Below are 19,144 nucleotides of genomic sequence, written 5' to 3'. Positions count from 1 at the left end.
ACTTATTGATTTGAGTTTAGCTCCATTACCTCAACTGTAGGTCTTTGAGGATCTTCTGCATTTGAGCCTTAATAGATATTAATATTCCCCACACAGTTGAATTAAGGAGGATTTTTTTATCTGTACAAAAAGCCTTATTGAAGTTTTTTGATGCAGGAACACAATTCTGTTGGAAGCATTTCACTGTAATGGTCATAATTTCAATCAAGTTACAACCAATGATGCATGAAGTCCACTTTAATGGAAAAAATATCACAATTTCAAACGTTCTTTAAAATGTTTACCAGTTAATTCTACCAGTAATGTCCTTTACCTGTAAGCACCTGATACTAAAGTCATATCAAATAAATCAGAAACCGGGTTGTAATGAGGCTCAGTCAGATTAAAAGAACCTTTTGAAAACAACCTAACCAACATTTCTGTATTAAAATGTTTTTAATTGGTCTGGTGTAATAATTTATTCTTAAATGTTTTCATTTGCTAGAAGCAGATAAACAGAAATAAAGGCTCGAAACTGAACCTATATGTGTTTCACTTAGTGAACTTACTGAAATTTGCAGTAATATTCTGATTTACTGAGCTGGCCAAACAGTGCTCTGCATTTCTGGCTCCCTGCTGACCATGTTGGCCAGTAGGTGGCAGTGTAAGGGCGACGTCTTAAAATCTAATGTTGCCCAACATCAACACTGACAAACTTTTAAGAAGTTGTCTGTTGTAATGATTCGTGTGCATTAAAGGGTATTAATCAACCAATTATTCTTGAAATGTGTTAGCAAGAATATGAACCAGCAGCTTCTCCTCCTCTGAAAGATGTGGAAGGTGACAGACAGCAGGCTACTGGAGTGAGCTCTGACAAACACTTTTGTTTTCCCAATTAATGTTTTATTGGAACAGTTGGTTGCTTTAATAACATTTGATCAACGCTCAAGCACACAGCCAGAACGCCTGAGAAACCAAAACTGGGTAAAAGCAAAGGGAACATACAACCAAGATACACTTCTGCTTTCAAATGGTCAAGTTCTTTCAAAGAATATCATTTGCTTTCATTGGCAAAATCCTGGTCCGTGTGTGTTTATGGATAGAAGTTCTGCCCTCTGAGAGTCATCGATGACAGCAAAAAAAATAAAATAAAAAGCCAAATGAAAAAAACTCATGTAATGTAATAGGAATGGGAGAGTGAAGGAGGGGCTAACCCAGAATGGCATAACAGAGCTCTCAATATGAGAAAGCTGACTCCTGTGGTAATCATTCTTTGTCTTTTGTTTAAAAACAGGTTTCTTTTTCACAAGTTGATTTTTCCAAAGCTGATCTTCAACACGCACAGAGGGAGCGTGACAGGAAGGTGCTTTCACCACTGAAGATGGAGGCAGTTTGTGACCGAATTCTGCCAGATCCTTAACACAAAGACTCAAGACATCTCGGTCCTCTTCAGTCCCGCTCAGCCACCAGCTTCAGAACCTTCCCGATGGCGATGGTCTTACCTGATGAAAACACACAACCAAAACTATCAGCTTCTTGTTCAGATGGTTTTAGCATTGTGTCAGAATCCAGTTTTATTCTCCACCATTGAGTTTAATACCTTTAAAACATTAATACCAGAATCTTGAATATGTTATTGGGATGTAATGCACTAGACCAACACAGAATGCACATATTTGTGTAGAGGAAGGTAAATAATCTGTAAAGTGTGGTCTGCATCTGCATTCAGCCTCAGTGGAGAACCCCTTCCATTAAAATAACCCCAGGTCAACTGGAGAAGGTCTCCATCTGCGTTGCACATCACCAGACAAGGAGCTCCTGCTCATTCTTAATAAATACATTTTCAAGACTTGCCACACATTCTCAGATGTAGCTTTAGACTTTGACTAGGCCATTCTAACACATGCACATGTTTTGACATAAACCATTCCATTGAATGTTTAGGGTGGTTTTCCTGCAGGAAGGTAAACCTCCACCCCAGTCTCAAGTCTTCTGCAGCCTCAGTTTTCTTGCAGGATGGTCCTGGATTTAACTCCATCTACCCATCTGACCAGCTTCCCCGTTTCTGCTAAAGAAAAGCACAATGCTACCACCTCTGTTTCACTGCGAGGATGGTCTTTAAGAGTGATGTGCTTTGTACCACACACAGCATTTTTTTATTTTTATTTTTAAATGGTAGCTGGCGTTGGTCTGACGAGAGCACCTTCTTCTTCTAGGTGTGTGCTGCATCCCATAAATGAATTTCATCTGACTTTGTATCAACAATTACCTTCTTGGCAGTCTTTCATAAAGACAAGGGTCCATATTCACAAAGATTCTCTGAGTCCTGTCAGAGAGCTCCGATCTTAGCCTAAAAATTCCTGCCAAGGATTCCTAGCTTAAGAGTGACTCGGTTCTCTCCTGAGAGCAACTCTGAGCGAGGAGACAACAGAAATTCCTATCTTAGTGAGACAGGGTGGTTGACCCCGTTGTTGGGTGTGATGTTGTTTACTTTTTATTCATGTTTTTTGATTGTAATTTCTATTATTTATTTATCCTTCCTAATATAACCTTACCAGAGGTTCACCTTTAATCCCCGAGCTATTGAGCCGGTAGCGTTTTATTAATTCAGTTGATTGTTCGTTGAATATCTCTCCTCTCTCTCTGTCTTTCCACCATCTTCTCTGCTTAAGACACTCTTATCTCTAAAAGTCCTCCTCCTAACATCTCTTAAGGCCTGAGATGCTTCGTGAATAACTTTTATCTTACTGAGAGAAAATTCTAAAAAAAAAAACAAACAGAGAATCTTAGAATTCAAGAAATTCTAAGATTTTTCTTAGAATCACGTCACCAGGAGCGTCTTTTAGTCAGGATTCTTTGTGAATACAGGCCCAGATTTGTGGAGAGCACTGCTAATAATTGTCATATCAACATAATCTCCCTTCTAAGTTGTGGATCTGTGCAGGTCCTCCTGAGGTACCATGGGTCTTCTCTGTTGCTTCTCTGATCTGAGACTTTCACAGAGCAGCAGTGTTCATATGGAGATTAAACTGGTGCCCACCTACGGCCAGTCAGTTTCAATAGATGTTATTTAGGGGTGTGAAAATACAAACTCGAGTTTACTTAATGTTGGACCATCACATAAATTCCCAACAGAATACATTGATGTTGGTGGTTCCAATGCAAATGTTCTTGCTAGATAAGATTTAAATTAAATATGGCCTTCACCCACCACCAGGTGGAGGTGCCTCACCTTCATCTCGTAAGGTAAACCGTCCCATCTGAGGAAACTCTTTAAAGGTCTCGAGGCAAATGGTTCCTGCTGTGCGCAAACGAGCAATGCAGACCTGGTCCTGCTTGACAAACCGTGGCCGCGTCTTACTCTTTTCTCCTGTCTTCTTGTCCACTAGACAGATTAAGGCCTGCAAAGGAAACAGGTGTTAGCAGACAGATAAGGTTCAGATGGAGATTGATACCAGGAGCATATTGGTTGAACTCTGAGTCTTACTGTAATTTGAACTTCTTCAATGCATGTGTGAATGTGAAGGACCGCGTTGTAACCAGGACAGATGATAGATTTGTGTTCAATGATGACAATCTGTGGAGAAAGGAAGAAATGATCAGTACAAGCCACATTCAAACAATCACATCTATAACAAGCTCAGTTCCTCAGTGGCATTTTACTGAACGGGGTGGAAGATGATGTGCTGCTGAAGCACTGATGGGTGGACTTACCTGGGCGTCGAAGGTGCGCCCTGAATGACAAAGGCTGTCAGAATTACACAGAATAAAGCCAGGCAGGATCTCCTCCTCCTCGATGCCCTTCAGTCGCAGCTTGAGGTTTTCACCAGGTTCAGCATCATCTGTCTCCACATCATCTGATAGGAGACTCAATACCTCCACCACATGCTGTGTGAAGAAAGCAGATCCAGAAACAGGGACTAAGACAAGTGATGCAATGATGCAAGTTTTTAAGGCTTAGAACAGTGGGCTACGAGGTAAATATCATCCATTCATAATGTCAGAAATTAGATTGATTTGTTTTGACCATAGTCTTAGGTCCCGGCTGCGTGGGCTCTGCTTCAGCACTGCTACTGGGAGCTACCCTTGGTGGCTCCGTGCTGGCTAAGGGACCTCAGCTACCTGCTGGTTTTCTGCCTGGCCTGTAATTCCGACACACTCGCCTCCAAAGCTACAAAAATGCTACATTTATTATATGTACCATTATCACTAAAGGAGGCAGAGGAGAAACTGAACATCTGACACAGAGAGGAAAGAGGAGACTTGGAGAGAGACAGAGAAACAACAAGACGGGTAGCCATGGTGGAGCTACAGCTAACACTAAGCTAGCGACCCCTTACCACATGTACAACACAGAGGGTCCCCAAACATTAAGTGCAGCAACAGAAAATATGTTTTAATGTGGTTATGTGTTAGAATAGGTCAGAGATGTCTCAGCAAATAGAAGTCAGATCAAATCCATAAGGCCTTCACACACCAAACAATCCATCGAGTGCAACAGTGAAAACAAGAGGTGACACAATACGCCTTACCACGTCCCACCTAGATAACTTAAGACCGTGCCATTCAAGTGAGCCGGTCTGGCACACCGAGGGGGTCTGTCTTAACCATAGAAACTAGGGACCCTTCCTTCATGTCTCATGTATAGGTACTACAACTGCGTGACGTCAGGAAACCCGTGTTATGTGATGACATTGAGAAATGTTGTGGTAATGACATTACTCGTCATAAAGAACTGAAAGGTGCTCATGTTTTTCTGATTTGGGTTCATAGCTAATAGACCTGATTACGTCACTTTGTTCTTGTTTCTTAATGACTTCACGAACGTTGCTATCTCTTTACCTTTTTATGCTGTGTCAACAAATATATTACTGGCATAAAGCCTGAATGCATTGTTCCTAATTGATTAGCTTACATTTATTGTTCCTGGCATACCTGTTGTCTGTTTACAGTGTTTGTCCAAGCTGTTCTCCATATAGAAAACTCTACACACTGTTATAGCACCATGAGTAAATCTGCAGCCCTGGTAGTAACAAACTGAACTTTATCTGATTTCTTTTTTAAAAACCACGATCAAACTGATTCTTGAATCTGTTTATATGATATAACTGATTGTACATTTCATCATATAAATTGGATCTGTTGGAAGACGACTGTGTAAATAAACTGAACTGAAAGCAAAAAGTGAAACTTCAGCAGAAAACAGCAGCTGAATTACAGCAAAGCTGCTCTGTTATTGAATGTGATGGATTCAGTCTCAGAGTTCATACTCTACAAGGAACACAGACACTGATTGTGTTTGACAGCAACTGCTCCGACACTGACTGATTTCACCTCTGCTCCCATTTCAAATCAGTGTTGCTCATGGAAGGAAAGCTGGGAAAACATTTTTAATAATTTCATCCAGAAATTAGAATTACCATCTCAGCTGCTCAGAGCTGTAAAATAATCACAGGTTGCAAATCAGCCATAAAACTGATGGGATAAGCTTACCCTGTTCGGCATCATGACCAGCTGTTGTGCTTTACTGATGGAGCCAGACTCCAGCTTGCCGAGAACCACGGTCCCCATGTCCTGATGAGACAGATCGATAGAAGAGCAACCGAGTTTCAGTCCATGAAAACCAGAAGCAACGTTTCATCATACAATGTTCACAAGATAAAAAACATTTGTACCTTGTATTTGTCTACGATGGGCAACCTGACTGGACCATCACTTGATCTGTTGAAATTTGGCAGACTATCCAAGTGGGGAATGAAGGGCAAACCTCTATATTGCCAGATAAAAGCAAGGTTAGCAGAGGATAGACTGATGACTTTGGGGAAACCGCTAATGAAAATGAATGCACTTACGTATACCAGGGACACAGGTCGGTGGATTCCTTCAGGTTGGCTCCTGTTAGCCCAGAACAAGGCATGAAGTGAATGTCTTTCTTCGGGTTGAAGCCCACTTTCTTCAAAAATGGCACTAGTTTCTCTTTACACTCTTCATACCTAGCAGTTCAGAAGACATGACGGTAGTAACCAAAGTGGTCCAAACAGTTGCTTTGGAGGTAAACAGAGAGTGAACAGTAAAAGCGGAGGGTAACAGTTAGTTCCTGGCACACCTGCCGTCTTCCTAAGGCTGAAACAAAAACCCAGTTAGAGTACACGGCTCAATCTCACAGAAGGTTCAAGGTGTTGTCCCTCATTCTTTATAACCACAAAACAAATATGTAGAAACAGAAACAAGTAAACACATCTAAACTTTAAGTGGGTTCAGACGAAGATGAGCTTTTTAAGAATCTTTTTAGTCACTGTAGCCCAGTTCTGTGGAGACACTGAACCAAGAGAAACTCAACGGCGAGCAGAACTCCGATAACTTAACACTGATCCGTTCCAGTGAGCAGGTCTGTCACACTGAGGAGTTATGTCTTAACCATAGAAACTAGGGACCCCATTTTCATTCATTAAGCAAAAACGACACGGAATGATGTCAAACTATTTCACACAGTGGTACCTGGGTTGGGAATCGAACCCGGGACTGCAGGCTCAGAATATGACAGAACTAAACAGGAATGCAGATGTTTCCAGAATATCCCAATCACTTTATCATTATTCAGTTAATAACTTAGCCGTGGCACGAGGGCTGAAAGAATCAGATTCATCGATGATTTAAATAATTGTCAACTAATTTAGTAATCGAATAATCATTAATGGAGTATACACTGTAAAATAGAACAACCCACTCAGAGCAGTGTTTAGGCCAAAATTGTGGAAAAATGTACACATTTTTCATTTAGGACAAAAAACCTTTGTCTGTATATATGCTCTATCCAGAACCTCTCCAGTGGCATAGCTTTAGATCCCACCTGGTTCAAATTCTGTAAATTAAAAAAAATCTCCTATTAATCATCTTTTGTTATCCAATAATCGATCATCAAAATAATCGTTAGTTGTTATTTCAATTATTTCAGCGATAAAAGTCTTAGTAATGCCACTGTGTTCCTTTACAGTACTCAGTGTACAGAGACTAACGATTTAAACTATAAGAGCTCTACCATAAAACAACTGACTGGCTGCTAGCAGCAGCTTCCCTTTAATGCACACACTACTACTTCTACTACTAAGTGATGAAGAGGTGGAAACTACAATTATGTATCATTGTTAGCAAGTTGCTGCAGAAACCATGTTGTCTTTAAATTTCCACACACACCTTGGGTAATTTTATAATGACCAGTACATGCTTGCTTTTTGGCCCTTGGGGGGGTTAAGGCCTCCTTACTTGAGGGCAACAGTGCTACCAACTGTAAGACTGTGCAGCATCCTGTGGATCACAGCTGTTTAATATACGTGTGAACGTACAATTAAGACTGTGGATCTTGTCATAAACAAAAAGAAACATTCAAACAAATCTAAAAAGCATCCAACTACAAGAGCGTCTGTTATCAATGGTAAACCTTGCCACATTTTCATTGTACCCACCTCTCCAGACTCCAGTTGACAGTAGGGTCATCCATCTTATTCACCAGAACTATCAGGTGCTTGACTCCGGCTGTTTTAGCCAGCATGGCGTGCTCCCGCGTCTGTCCACCCTTCTCAAAACCCGTTTCAAACTCACCTTTCCTGGCAGAGATCACCTGTGGGAACAGAGTACTCACCATTAATCACTATTAAAAAGGCTTCTTTTCAAGAAAAAACACATTGAAAAAAGATTCATGGCTTCATATATTCATATATATTTATAGAGAGTTTAGCATTTCAGTGCAACAGCTCACTAATCATGTTTGGGTATAGATATTTATTTCTTAAAAGTTCTATTGAAGGGTACCATTGATTCGGTTCTGAGTGAATGGTTTGTTACTCACCAGAACAGCCAGGTCGGCTTGTGATGCGCCACCAATCATGTTCGGCACAAAGCTTTTGTGGCCTGGAGCATCTAAGATAGTAAAGTGCTTTTTTTCTGTCTCAAAGTATGCTCGGCCCACCTCCACAGTCTTCCCCTTGTCCCTCTCCTCCTGATTGGTGTCCAAAGCCCAAGACAGATACCTGGAGACAAACAGATGGAAGATCCTGACCTTTCTACGGTCTGCTCTTCACATAATACCTTCACCATGAGCTACATTGACATTTGCCTTGATAAAATCAGACCAAGCCCCAAAGGAACCAAATGGTTGTAATTTAGTTTGCAAGGAACATTTCTGATGACAGAGCAAATAAAGACCATCTGTAAGCAACCAGTCCACTAACCAGGTTTCTCTGTTCTTCTCCTTTGCTTCTCTCTCGTACTTCTCTAAGGTCCTCTTGTCCACCATGCCCGTTAGATACCTGTTAGAGAGAGGGGGGCTGTCACAGCTAATCCCTGATGTTCTAACTAACACCTCACTTGTAATACAGAAGACTACTTACATGATTTGTCCTCCAATGGTGGACTTTCCAGCATCTGAGAAAAGCCACAAAAAATCCTTAAGACTCCATCATATCAACAGCTTATTTCACTATAACTAAATGTAACTAGAGAAGGTCAGAAACAAGCCACACACACCCACATCAAATCATCCATTATTCCTTCATGCCAGTGAGCTGTTCATGGTCTCAACATGAACGCTCTACATGCTGGAGACAAGCAGGCATTTATCATGAAAACACACCACTGAGTGTTTCCTGTACAACAGCGTCTGCATCGGACATGGCCCAGTTACTGTTCACCAAGATCTTACAAGGTTAGTTCTTCCATCAAACTGTTGCTACGGTTTAAAGTCCTAATGAGATTCTGTAGAAAGTGTCCAAGTCTTCTCTGGGTGTTTGAGATCACTCTTTCAATCCATGACAAACATGTTCTTTACGCCTCAGGATCAGCTGAAAGATCCCGACACGGAACGGAGGGCTGGAGTCTACCCACCGGGAGGTAGTCACAAACCTTTAACATACACGGATGGTAAAGGTAAAAATAGGATTGAGGACGGAGTTTGAGATGAAGTAGTGATTTGACACAAAAGACAGCAGCAGAAGAACAATTAGCAGATGCAGCAAGTGCAGAGACAGCAGAAGATCCCCTAGTGTGTCTGATCTGAGAAATATGCTGATTGTAGGAAGAATGCGGGACGATGTTGCTGCTATTCAATGCAGTGTGTGTTGGTCAACTGGAACATTGAACCAAGCCCCACAGAGTAAAAATCCCCCACGTCTGGTATATGTTACTCAGATGGGTGCAGCGAGTAGTAGGGTGCTGATCATCCAAATGACAAAAAGTAAAGACGTGATTTATTTTACCCTGTGTGGATTCAACTTTCCCCTAATATTCCAAGTTGTAGAGATGTACCTGTAATTACAGGTTGATGTTTGACAGCAAATGGAGTTATTTAGAAACAACAAGCTGCAACCGCAACCGTTTATATCTATTTATATTGTATGTAGATTCTCACTGAAGGCATCAAAACTGAATGAACACATATGGATTTATGTAGCAAAGAAAATGTTGTAAAAGAACATTAAATATGTTTTATATTTCAGATTCCTTAAAGTAGCCGTCCTTTGCTGTAATGACTGAAATATTAACCTTTGACCTTCTCTCAATGAACCTCTGGAAAGTTCTTTCAAGACTCTTTGGAAACCATTTCAGATGACCACCTCATGAAGCTCATGGAGAGAACGCCAAGAGAGCAAAGGGAAGAATCTAAAATATAAAAATGTTTAGAGTTATTTCACATTTCTTGATAACTATATAATTCCATGTGTTTTCAGTCCCAGTTTTGTTCCCTTTGGTGAGAATCTACAATTTAAATAGTCATGAAAATAAAGAGACCCATTAAGTGAGAACTGCATCTAAAACGTTTGACCAGTAGTGTACTTTTTCTAACTAAACCAAAGCGGTTTAGGGTTGGTAAGGGACTACAGCCACGTTGCAACTAAATCACTTTTAATAGACGAGATGATACCAAATAGAGCTGCAATGTTGGGAAATCAAGTGATAATATTGGTTGTGATAACATCTGAAATAAATACACTATTAAATAGTGCTGCTGTCTTTCCATTCTGGCTTCATAGCTAACAGACCCCATGTAATGAGCACATCCAGCTACAGGAAAAATGTGACTTCATTCATTTAACGTCAGGCTAGTATGAAAAAGTTGCAGCTGCAATAATTATCTACCATTTAGTTTCATGAATATTGTTTACAGGGATATTGGAATAACGATAAATCTGTGATATCTGGTGCTGCTCTAACACAAAGTTCTTTTCATGGCAGCTTCTAACAGACGTATATAACCAAGATCATCCTATCTATTCCCACACACACACTTTAAAATGTACTCAACAAGAAAACTTTAGTTTTGAATGTAATATTTCTGTCTTCAATATTCCTCTAGATAATCACTTCCTCCACAAACAATGAATGTAATGAACAGGTATCAGCACTGACCTACATGTCCGATGAACACAACGTTGATGTGTTCCTTCTTGGGGGCATCTGGCTGTACAGGTGGAACCTTTGGCACTAACACTTCCTCCTCCTCCTCCATCATTTCAGGGGCTGTGTCCTCCGGCGTAGCCGACTCCCCTGGTCCCCGGTCACCGCCTCCCGGCTCTTCTTCGGTTGGCTCTTCATCTTTCTGGTCCCATGGCTCCTCTGCTGTCATCTCTGTGTCACCGTTCTCTACAGGAACTTTACAACCACAGAATGTCATTGAGTCAGGGATAAAACGTCAGTTCTCAAATACTTATTGTGACTCATTTAGGCAAACAGCAGCTAAAGATAATTAACATGGACCTGGTTTGGTTTGGACTGAAAGCTAGAATAAACTTTTAACAAATATTTCTTAAAACAAGAAGCCGTTTAGTAACTCAATTTAAATATACATCCAGCTCTCAAACATTTCCCAAACTGACTATAAATAACAATGAAAGCAGAAAGATTAAACTGATAGTGGTACTAATTTGTAGTCAGGAATTATTTACACATGTATTAGTTTAGAGCAATACATTTCAGCACAACTGTTATTTATGATAAACTAAATGGATTCATCAGCATATAACACAGCTGGTGGTGAAACAGAAACACTCCTAATGAATGTGACAGAAGTTCCTGTTAACACGTCTACACAACCATTTAACTACAACTAGCGATGGGTACCCTTCACATTTGAACTGATACCCAGTAATCGGTACTCAACGGTACGTTTTTGGTACTTTTGTGTGTGTTTATGTGGTAATAAATGTTATTCATGTTAATCTCAAAATATTTTAATATAACATTTATTTCTCAATATCTAAACTTTAATAAATATATCAACACAACGTCCAGATGTTTGTATTGTAACATCTCAGTTGTTTCAGTTCTTCTCCCATGCTGCTGGCTGCAGATGGTGAGTCTTTAATGGATGCAAGCGTGCTAATGGTGCCGAATGCACGAGTTGTAGTCATAGATCTGAGGCTGATGAAAATTCAGTCTTGTCTCTTCACCCCTGAGAATAATCTTGTTTTGAACCAGGTCCTTCCTCAGATTACTAGTATTCCTGCCGCTGGCCTTGCACTTCGCATCAAAAATATTGCAGTAAGCGTAATCTGCATCGCATTTTGAAAACTGAAGCCATACTTTTGAGCGCTTTCTGTCAGACATGCTTTTTTGACTGTAGCAGCAGCTACTGACGTCATTACGCTCTTGCGTGTGCAATGCGGTGTTCATGTCTGCCATGGAAAATCGCTCACTCTTCCATTCCCTGAGTGTCACAATGATGCGTTTAGGTACTGAAACATGGTACAGGTTGATTTTATGTGAATTGGTACTCGGTAGTACTGATGGAATTCGGTAGGCACCTATAATATTCGGTACCCATCACTAACTACAACTAGCAACAGTAGAGACATGAAGATGGTATAATTCCACCGCCACGCCAATAGTAGGTATGCATTATGTTCTTTGAAACTCAACATGTGGAAACACTTCATACAAAACAGGAGGAAATGAGCACTTTGTTGGAGAAACATGAATAGATCAAAGGAGTCAGCAACACAAATAAGTACTCTCCAATCCGCTATTGTCAATGTTGATCTATTCTTTTTCAGTGGGCTTTAAACTGGTGGGCAGCTTTTATATTGAATGCCTGTGCATTATTTCTACTGATTTCAGTCATACTACACATGAGCCAGGGCCTCCCCATACAGGGAGATGCAGTTTTTCCCCGTCTACACGATAACAGAGACCAGGACGTTTTCAAACCGCTGCACTCTGGAAGGCGTTCTCAAATTAAGCCATTAATACTGCAAACGTACGCCAATGTCATGTAGACGGCAGTAGAAACAACTAAACTTCTCCGTTTTCACCAGAAAACGTTGTCGTGTAAACAGGGCCTCAGTTGTACTGTGCACCAAAACAGACTAAAGACTCGAGTGTGTGAATGTTAAAAGGTTTTTATTAATGCTTTATAATCAGTAGGTTGTTCTTTATATGATCAAAGATTTTGCCTGTCCTACTCAGTTGGTTGTAGGGATAATCCATATGGGCTTAAAATGTGAGCACAATTAATCACACTAACAATAAAGGCAGTAGGAACAAATTCAATTCAATTCAGTTTATTTATATAGCGCCAATTCACAACACATGTTGTCTCAAGGCTCTTCACAAGTCAGGTTCATACATTCCAATGAATCCTAACCCTTGAAATATCACTCTTTGTGCCTATAAGCCTATCACTGTATAAAGTCGGAGCTACACAGACAAATACTGCGTCAGAGCTTCCAGTGTTCTCCTACCACTACTTAGCTCTCCATGTTTAGCCACAGCTCTGCTCACAGCAGAACTTTGTTTTGATTGGCCAGCATGGTGGCCTATCACAGGTGACAATATAGGATCATACTATTGTCTGAAAACATAGAGGGGGGCAGATGCTCCACTGCGAGTGAGACAGTGGTGAGGAGTGCGTTGTGTTGTCGAGTAGCATAACCATGAGTGACACCTGAAAGCGAAGCACCATCTGGCTGCAGTATAAAGACACTGGGAACAACAAAGCAGAGTGCCATCAATGCAAAAAGAAAAATAATTAAGAGCAGGTTCCACCAAAAACCTGCAGAGACATAACTGTCTATCCTACAGTGCAGTTAAAGGACAGTTTGGTTCTAGCTCTCTTTTGTGGATTTGTGCAACAAAATACTAAACAAAACCAAGTTTTGTAACTGAATAAATCCACAACATTAGACAAGTATAGGGCTTCTCATAAAAACACTTAACACAAAGCGGTTTTTAACACAAACCATTAACTTTGGAAAGGTTAAGGTAGAATATAAAGCTTCAGAAGATTTCTAACGGCTGTTCAGGAGTCAAAACAATGGCTCTTCTTTGGGAGCTCAGAAAAAGAGCCAAACTTCCCATCACTATCTGCAGAACAGGACACAAAGTGAGGTTTGATATATAAATGGTAGGGTTTAATATGCTTGGATTTCAATAAGCTGTTTACATTTTGATATGGGTCATTATGTCTTATTTGTACGTTTTTGCACTATAAAAAACAAGAAGAGTGTATCGTGGCACATAAGTACACAAGGTGGCTTCTATTTTATTAGGATAACATGGTTTTGATGTTAAAAGATCTCTAAAGATCCAGAATGCAATATACAACTGACACTTTGACCCTTTTCACTAGAGGCAACTGGCACTTTGGAGATGTTAGGTCAACAAGAAAGGACTGAGCTTCTGAAATCTTGATGTTTTTTTAGGTGCAGATGCATACTTTTGTAAAAATATTCAGATGTACAATAAATATGCTATGCTGTCAAGCTGTTGTTTCATTTAAAGCAAAACATTATGATTTTTTGTGAAGGAATTAGATTGTTTACTTGCATCTTCTCCATCAGATATTTCCATTACTCACAAAATAAGCTCAAGTAGTTAAATGAAAAATCTGCAGAATGTGCCAATTTTTTATCCGGTTACTTGATTGTCAGAATGGTTGATCTAATACTCGATTCCTAAAATAATCGTTAGCCGCAGCCCTAATTGGGTTTATCTGACTTTATAACAAGCACCAGCACTGTGAGATTAGACAGTCAGAGAATGTAGGACTAAGATAAATGTAAAGCATTCAATGAAAAACATCTGGCACCAGCCCAAAGCTACCAATGGAAGCACCTGAGTGGAAAAAGCAGCACCCATGCATTTATAGTTTCTATAGGGTTTCATGGAAGTAAAACCTGATGCATGTTGTTGAACGTGACAACCACTATAGTTCTGACTGCAATGCTGTATGACATAGTGTCCTGTCACTGTAGGCTCCACTAATCCTGTGGGTTTAGTACAAGTCTGCTCATGTCACAACAATGAGGAATGCAGCATCAACATGGCACATGCAGAACCCACTCTGACACAAGCTTTGTACAGACCAGTACTTTCTGAAACATCCATGAGGAGATTTTTTCATTGACAAGTGAAAAAAAAAAACAAGTTCATGTCTGGATTATTATAAAGGTGGTGTATTTATTCTGCTCTCTTTCAGAACTGATGGAAAATATTAATTTTTATATTGAGTGAAGCTAAAATTAACAGCCAAACATCTTATTTGTGTTCTGGGAGCAGCCCACTAAGTCCACCCTATGCTGAGCTCAGAAAACCCCCAGTCGGTCGTGGCAGATGGCCGCTCACACTGAGCCTGGTTCTGGTTCTGCTGGAGGTTTCTTCCTGTTAAAAGGGAGTTTTTCCTCTCCACTGTCGCTACATGCTTGCTCAGTATGAGGGATTGCTGCAAAGTCAACACCAGTGACTGTCCACTGTCTCTACATGCTCATCCAGGAGGAGTGAATGCTGCAAGTCACTGACTGGATGCAATCTGCTGGGTTTCCTTAGATAGAAAAACTTTTTATCCAATTTGAATAAATAACTGAATCTGACTGAACTGTTCAATGATTACGATTAATAGGAATGTATGAACCTGACTGTTGTGAAGAACCTTGAGACGACATGTGTTGTGAATTGGTGCTATAGAAATAAAACTGAATTGAAAACAGTGACCTGTTTGTCCAACAGCTCGGGGCCATTTTACTTCTTTGGCCATTTTTTACTTCGCCGTTCAGGTCATTTCGGACCCAACTTCTCTGGGTACAAAAGGAGCCGTCCTCAACAGGACATCTGGTACCCACTGTTTATTAGCTCATACCTGCCAGGGGGATAGGTTGTAACCATTTGGACAACTTATGATTTTCCATAAGCTACTCTGTTTATTGTCACAAAATGTGGCTAGATGACTCCAATATTATCTACAGGCCATCAGTTAGTCTGGCTCGATCAGGGGTCATACTCCGTCATATTTCCGAAGAATTAACTGTCGTAAATGGGGATCAGAACTAAAATGTTAATGGTATGTCAAACTAATTCTTCAAATAATTACAGATAAATGAATAAAATTATCCTCAATATTTGAGGACTTTTCTTCAACAGTTCATGAAAATATGTCCTCAAACCAAGAAAAATGTATTGATACACAATGGTTAGGTAGGTACATGAGTACAAGATGGTTTGTCTATGGGCATGAAATTAAGGGTGTATTCACATCAGGAAAGACTTTTGGTCCGCTTGTTTGGTCCGGAGCAAAAGCGGACTCTATTTTTTTGTTTGGTGCGGTTTGTTTTCACATTGTACTTTTTGCAAGTGAACTATTACTGGTAAACAACGCCACACGGGTGATGATCATGGCTCCCATTGGACAGAAATGATGGCCAGAAATGATGGGGGGGACCAAAAGTGGCAAGTGTGAATACACCCTAAAATCAGACTTCAGACTTTTCCTGGCCGACATCAATTTCAGGTTTACTTCAGTATCAGATTTGCTGAATTCAAGAAATCTAATTTTTGTACTCTAGGGACTACCAGTTTCCCCTAGAATTATCTAAGGGGACGCTCACCCGCCAACAGGACCACTGCACCCTGAAGAAAATCGCAACATGTAATAAATTATTAAATGTCTGTACGTGTGCACACATTACCAATTTACCACTGCGGTAGAGGAACTATGTTGGTTCCAACTCATGGGGGAGAAAGATGCCTATTTAAAACTTGATGTAAGGATGCACCATACAGACGCACAAACGAAGACAAGGAAGTGGAGGACACAGTGAAACGTCAGTTTTATTGGAGGGGCAGGGCGGACCCCCTTCCTTCAACAGTCAAGTAAATTTTCTAAATAACGCTTGGGAGCGGAGAGGAAAAGAGAAACCAACCATGGTGGTTGATGCCCCTGTATGGAAGCTTGTATGGGTCAAAACTCTAATTTACCCGATACTGCAGGCATGTGTTTTAAGCGTACACTTCAAATAAAACGCGTCTTTATTTGAATAAATAAAATCTATAAACGAGGCTCTTTTAAATGGTCCCGACAGGGACGGAGGCAGGATTTCAGAATAAAGTCCAGCTCGCTCTCTCTCCATCATTGACATGTTAAACACATGTTCATCTGGTGAAAGTGAACAAATAAACTCAAACTGAATATCAGAGACTGTAAAAAGTCTCAATGTTCAGACTTTGTCCATAATTCATTTGCCGTGATTCCTTATTCAGTTGTTAATCTCAACATCTGATTTAACTATGAAACCGTAACAAATGTGGATTTAGTTTAGAACATTGCAGTTAATGAGCATCTTATCTGTTTGAATCGTTTTCAAAACAAATGTTATTAAAGATTGATCATATAGAAGTATATTTCAACTAAGTCCACAAAACACATTTTAAACTCAACGAGTTCTTAACAGCTGAATAAGCCCTGATTAAGAATTCTAATAGCTGTCCGCACTGATATAGATGAAGACCGATTGATAAGGCTAGAAAGATAGAGATGAACAAATAGATGAGGACAGAAAGAGAGAAACATAAAAACAGAAAGATAAATATGTAGATCTATACATGGACAGATACATGAAGGAGTGTTTTGTATTTTGTTTATGTTAATTGTTATGTTATTTTGATTGATTGCTGTTATTGATAGAAACATGAAAACTATGTGTCAGTATACCCCTACCACCATACCTAGGGGAAACACTGATTACAACACAAAAGAGGGAAAAACATGCAGGAGGTTTTTTGTTAGAGCTCAAAGTTCTGAATGAAACAGAAAATAAAGTTTTTATTTCTAGCTAATTTCATTAATTTCAGAAAACGAAAGCTTTGATTATGAGACCTGATCCATTTGACCTTGTTGTGATATCTGGGCCAGTTGCCTTTTGAAATGTGACAGATGGCTCCTGATCAAACTATAATATCTCCAAGCAACGTTTTGTTGGTCTATATTTATTGGAGGCATTTAACATTTCCTTACAGCCACGTATAAGTAGATGATTCGTGTGAATCATTGTTGTCAAGAAGAGCAATAATTAAAGCACCACCCACCCCACTGGCAAACGGATTCATTTCGTAGATGAAAATGTTTGGGTCTTAAAACCACACCGAGGTGTACCATCCATAATAGAGACGTAGTTTCTAATGACCACAACTGGAATAAACCTAGGACAGGTCTCCGGCTTGCCTTCAAGCTGTGCTCGCATATTTCATTCCACCATTGACCAACAGCACGTTAGAAAATCCACGTCACACCGGTTTCTGTCCAATAAGCGGAATGTTGGTTAATAATATTACGTTACATGGGGACAAACATGCCAGCACCTTTTATTTTAAGTACTGTTGTTGGTTTTACGCCATTTGACCCAAGCACATGCGGGAAGTAGTAACACTCCAGCTAGCGAACAGGTCGGTAGTTTACCGCCAGTTGGGTGAAGCCCAAGTGCCGGTTGAGTTCACGTTTCTTTAAACTGTGTGTTTAACAACTAAATAACCACGAATGAAAAGTTTCATAGCGCCAGGTGTATCACAAAACACGTCACTGGAAAGCAGGTAGCTGGTTTTTCGTGTTCCAACCGACGCGTGTCTGAACGAACAGCCGCTAAGCTACAGGCTACATTTAGCCGTTAGCCGTAGCAGCTAACGCCAACGTGACTGGGGCGAACTCACCAGCAGCATCGATGTTCTCTGAGGGCGATCGCATGGCAAAAGGCGGAACAAATTCTGCTGCGTTCACATTGGGTACAAACGGCTTAGCGTTCACATTCAAGGTTGTGAACGCAGTTTCAAGCTGTCCGTCGACTGTGGCCTCCACATCGTCCTCTTGTTCCCAGGAATCAGGAGCAGTGTCTCTCGGATCCATCGTGGGTCTTGGATTCAGACTGAGTTAGATTAGATCTACGCAGTTCTTGGTCCGCGTGAATGTCCACCTTAAATCCAATGTTAGCAGCGTCCCGCTGAGCTGTTAGAGCTTTCCCCGAACAGTGTGTGGTGTTGTTCCCAGTTCACATGAAGTAAAGCAGCCGCTCTGTGTCGGTTCGGACGCCTCAGAACAGGATCGACTCAGCACTCCCAGAGACAGTCCGCGTGAGCCACTGCGTCCCTTCAGTCGACGTACTCGGCGCGGAGAATGCTGGGATTTGAAGTCCTATAAGCAACCGGAATACATTCAGCTCGGAATATATTTCAAAGTAACAAACTACATCCCCCGAAAAACAAGAGAAAATAGGTTAAAGTCAGTAGAATATGACCTTTTAACGCAGCAGATTCGTTTAGGTTTGAGTTGAGGAAAAATGTGCTTAGTCGTAACATTTTCTTAGTTAAAAATATGTTCACTAATTGTTTTACACAAAATGTACATTATGGTATGCTGATGTTTTGGGAATTAAACGTAACAAAAGCAGTTAAATAAACTTATATTTTGGTAGAAGCTTAAAAAGAAATTTGGACACCCTCTATGGCTCACCTTGCTCTAGCAAAGGTCACTGTATGACATAACTGTCCATTCATTTGAAATACTTAACATTGTCCAAATTTAGACATTTAGATATGCATTTATTTTATATGTTCTTGCTTATTTATATTTGTTGTGTTGTACAATAAGCAATAACTTTAAACCATTTTCCAGATCACAACATTGAACAAGCAACAGTGAGGATGTCTAACTGGAAGATATCTAATAAAAAAAGCTCCTCCGTGACAATCAAGAGAAGAGGAAAAATATGCCCCTTGGAGACATGGTGATGATCATCTCTTTGTGTTTTGTGGTTTAACAAGGAGCCAAGACTAGAAATCAATCTTGCTTAAAGGATTTGATCAATGATATTATTCATTGCTTGTGGATCTGTAAAAAATTTATAGGGTAAAAAGA

At 40.2% G+C, this 19,144-nt stretch overlaps 1 protein-coding gene across 1 annotated transcript; it reads right to left on the bottom strand.

Annotated features, from left to right (window-relative positions):
* Positions 1 to 860: 860 nt before the first annotated feature.
* Positions 861 to 18,382, bottom strand: LOC124863496 (eukaryotic peptide chain release factor GTP-binding subunit ERF3A). Its single transcript, XM_047357884.1, has 13 exons — positions 17,944 to 18,382; positions 10,381 to 10,623; positions 8,367 to 8,400; positions 8,208 to 8,285; positions 7,826 to 8,006; positions 7,443 to 7,597; positions 5,832 to 5,972; positions 5,655 to 5,748; positions 5,473 to 5,553; positions 3,694 to 3,867; positions 3,467 to 3,556; positions 3,212 to 3,380; positions 861 to 1,481 (listed from the first exon to the last, which is right to left on the bottom strand). Exons 1-13 carry the CDS (start codon positions 18,134 to 18,136, stop codon positions 1,429 to 1,431), a joined length of 1,686 nt encoding a protein of 561 aa, XP_047213840.1. The 5' UTR covers positions 18,137 to 18,382; the 3' UTR covers positions 861 to 1,428.
* Between the last annotated feature and the right edge of the window lie 762 nt (positions 18,383 to 19,144).

The sequence above is a fragment of the Girardinichthys multiradiatus genome, chromosome X (assembly GCF_021462225.1).
Source record: "Girardinichthys multiradiatus isolate DD_20200921_A chromosome X, DD_fGirMul_XY1, whole genome shotgun sequence".
NCBI classification, from domain to species: Eukaryota; Metazoa; Chordata; class Actinopteri; order Cyprinodontiformes; family Goodeidae; genus Girardinichthys; species Girardinichthys multiradiatus.
Note: the sequence above shows the minus strand (reverse complement) of the source record. Positions and strands in the feature narration are given on the sequence as shown.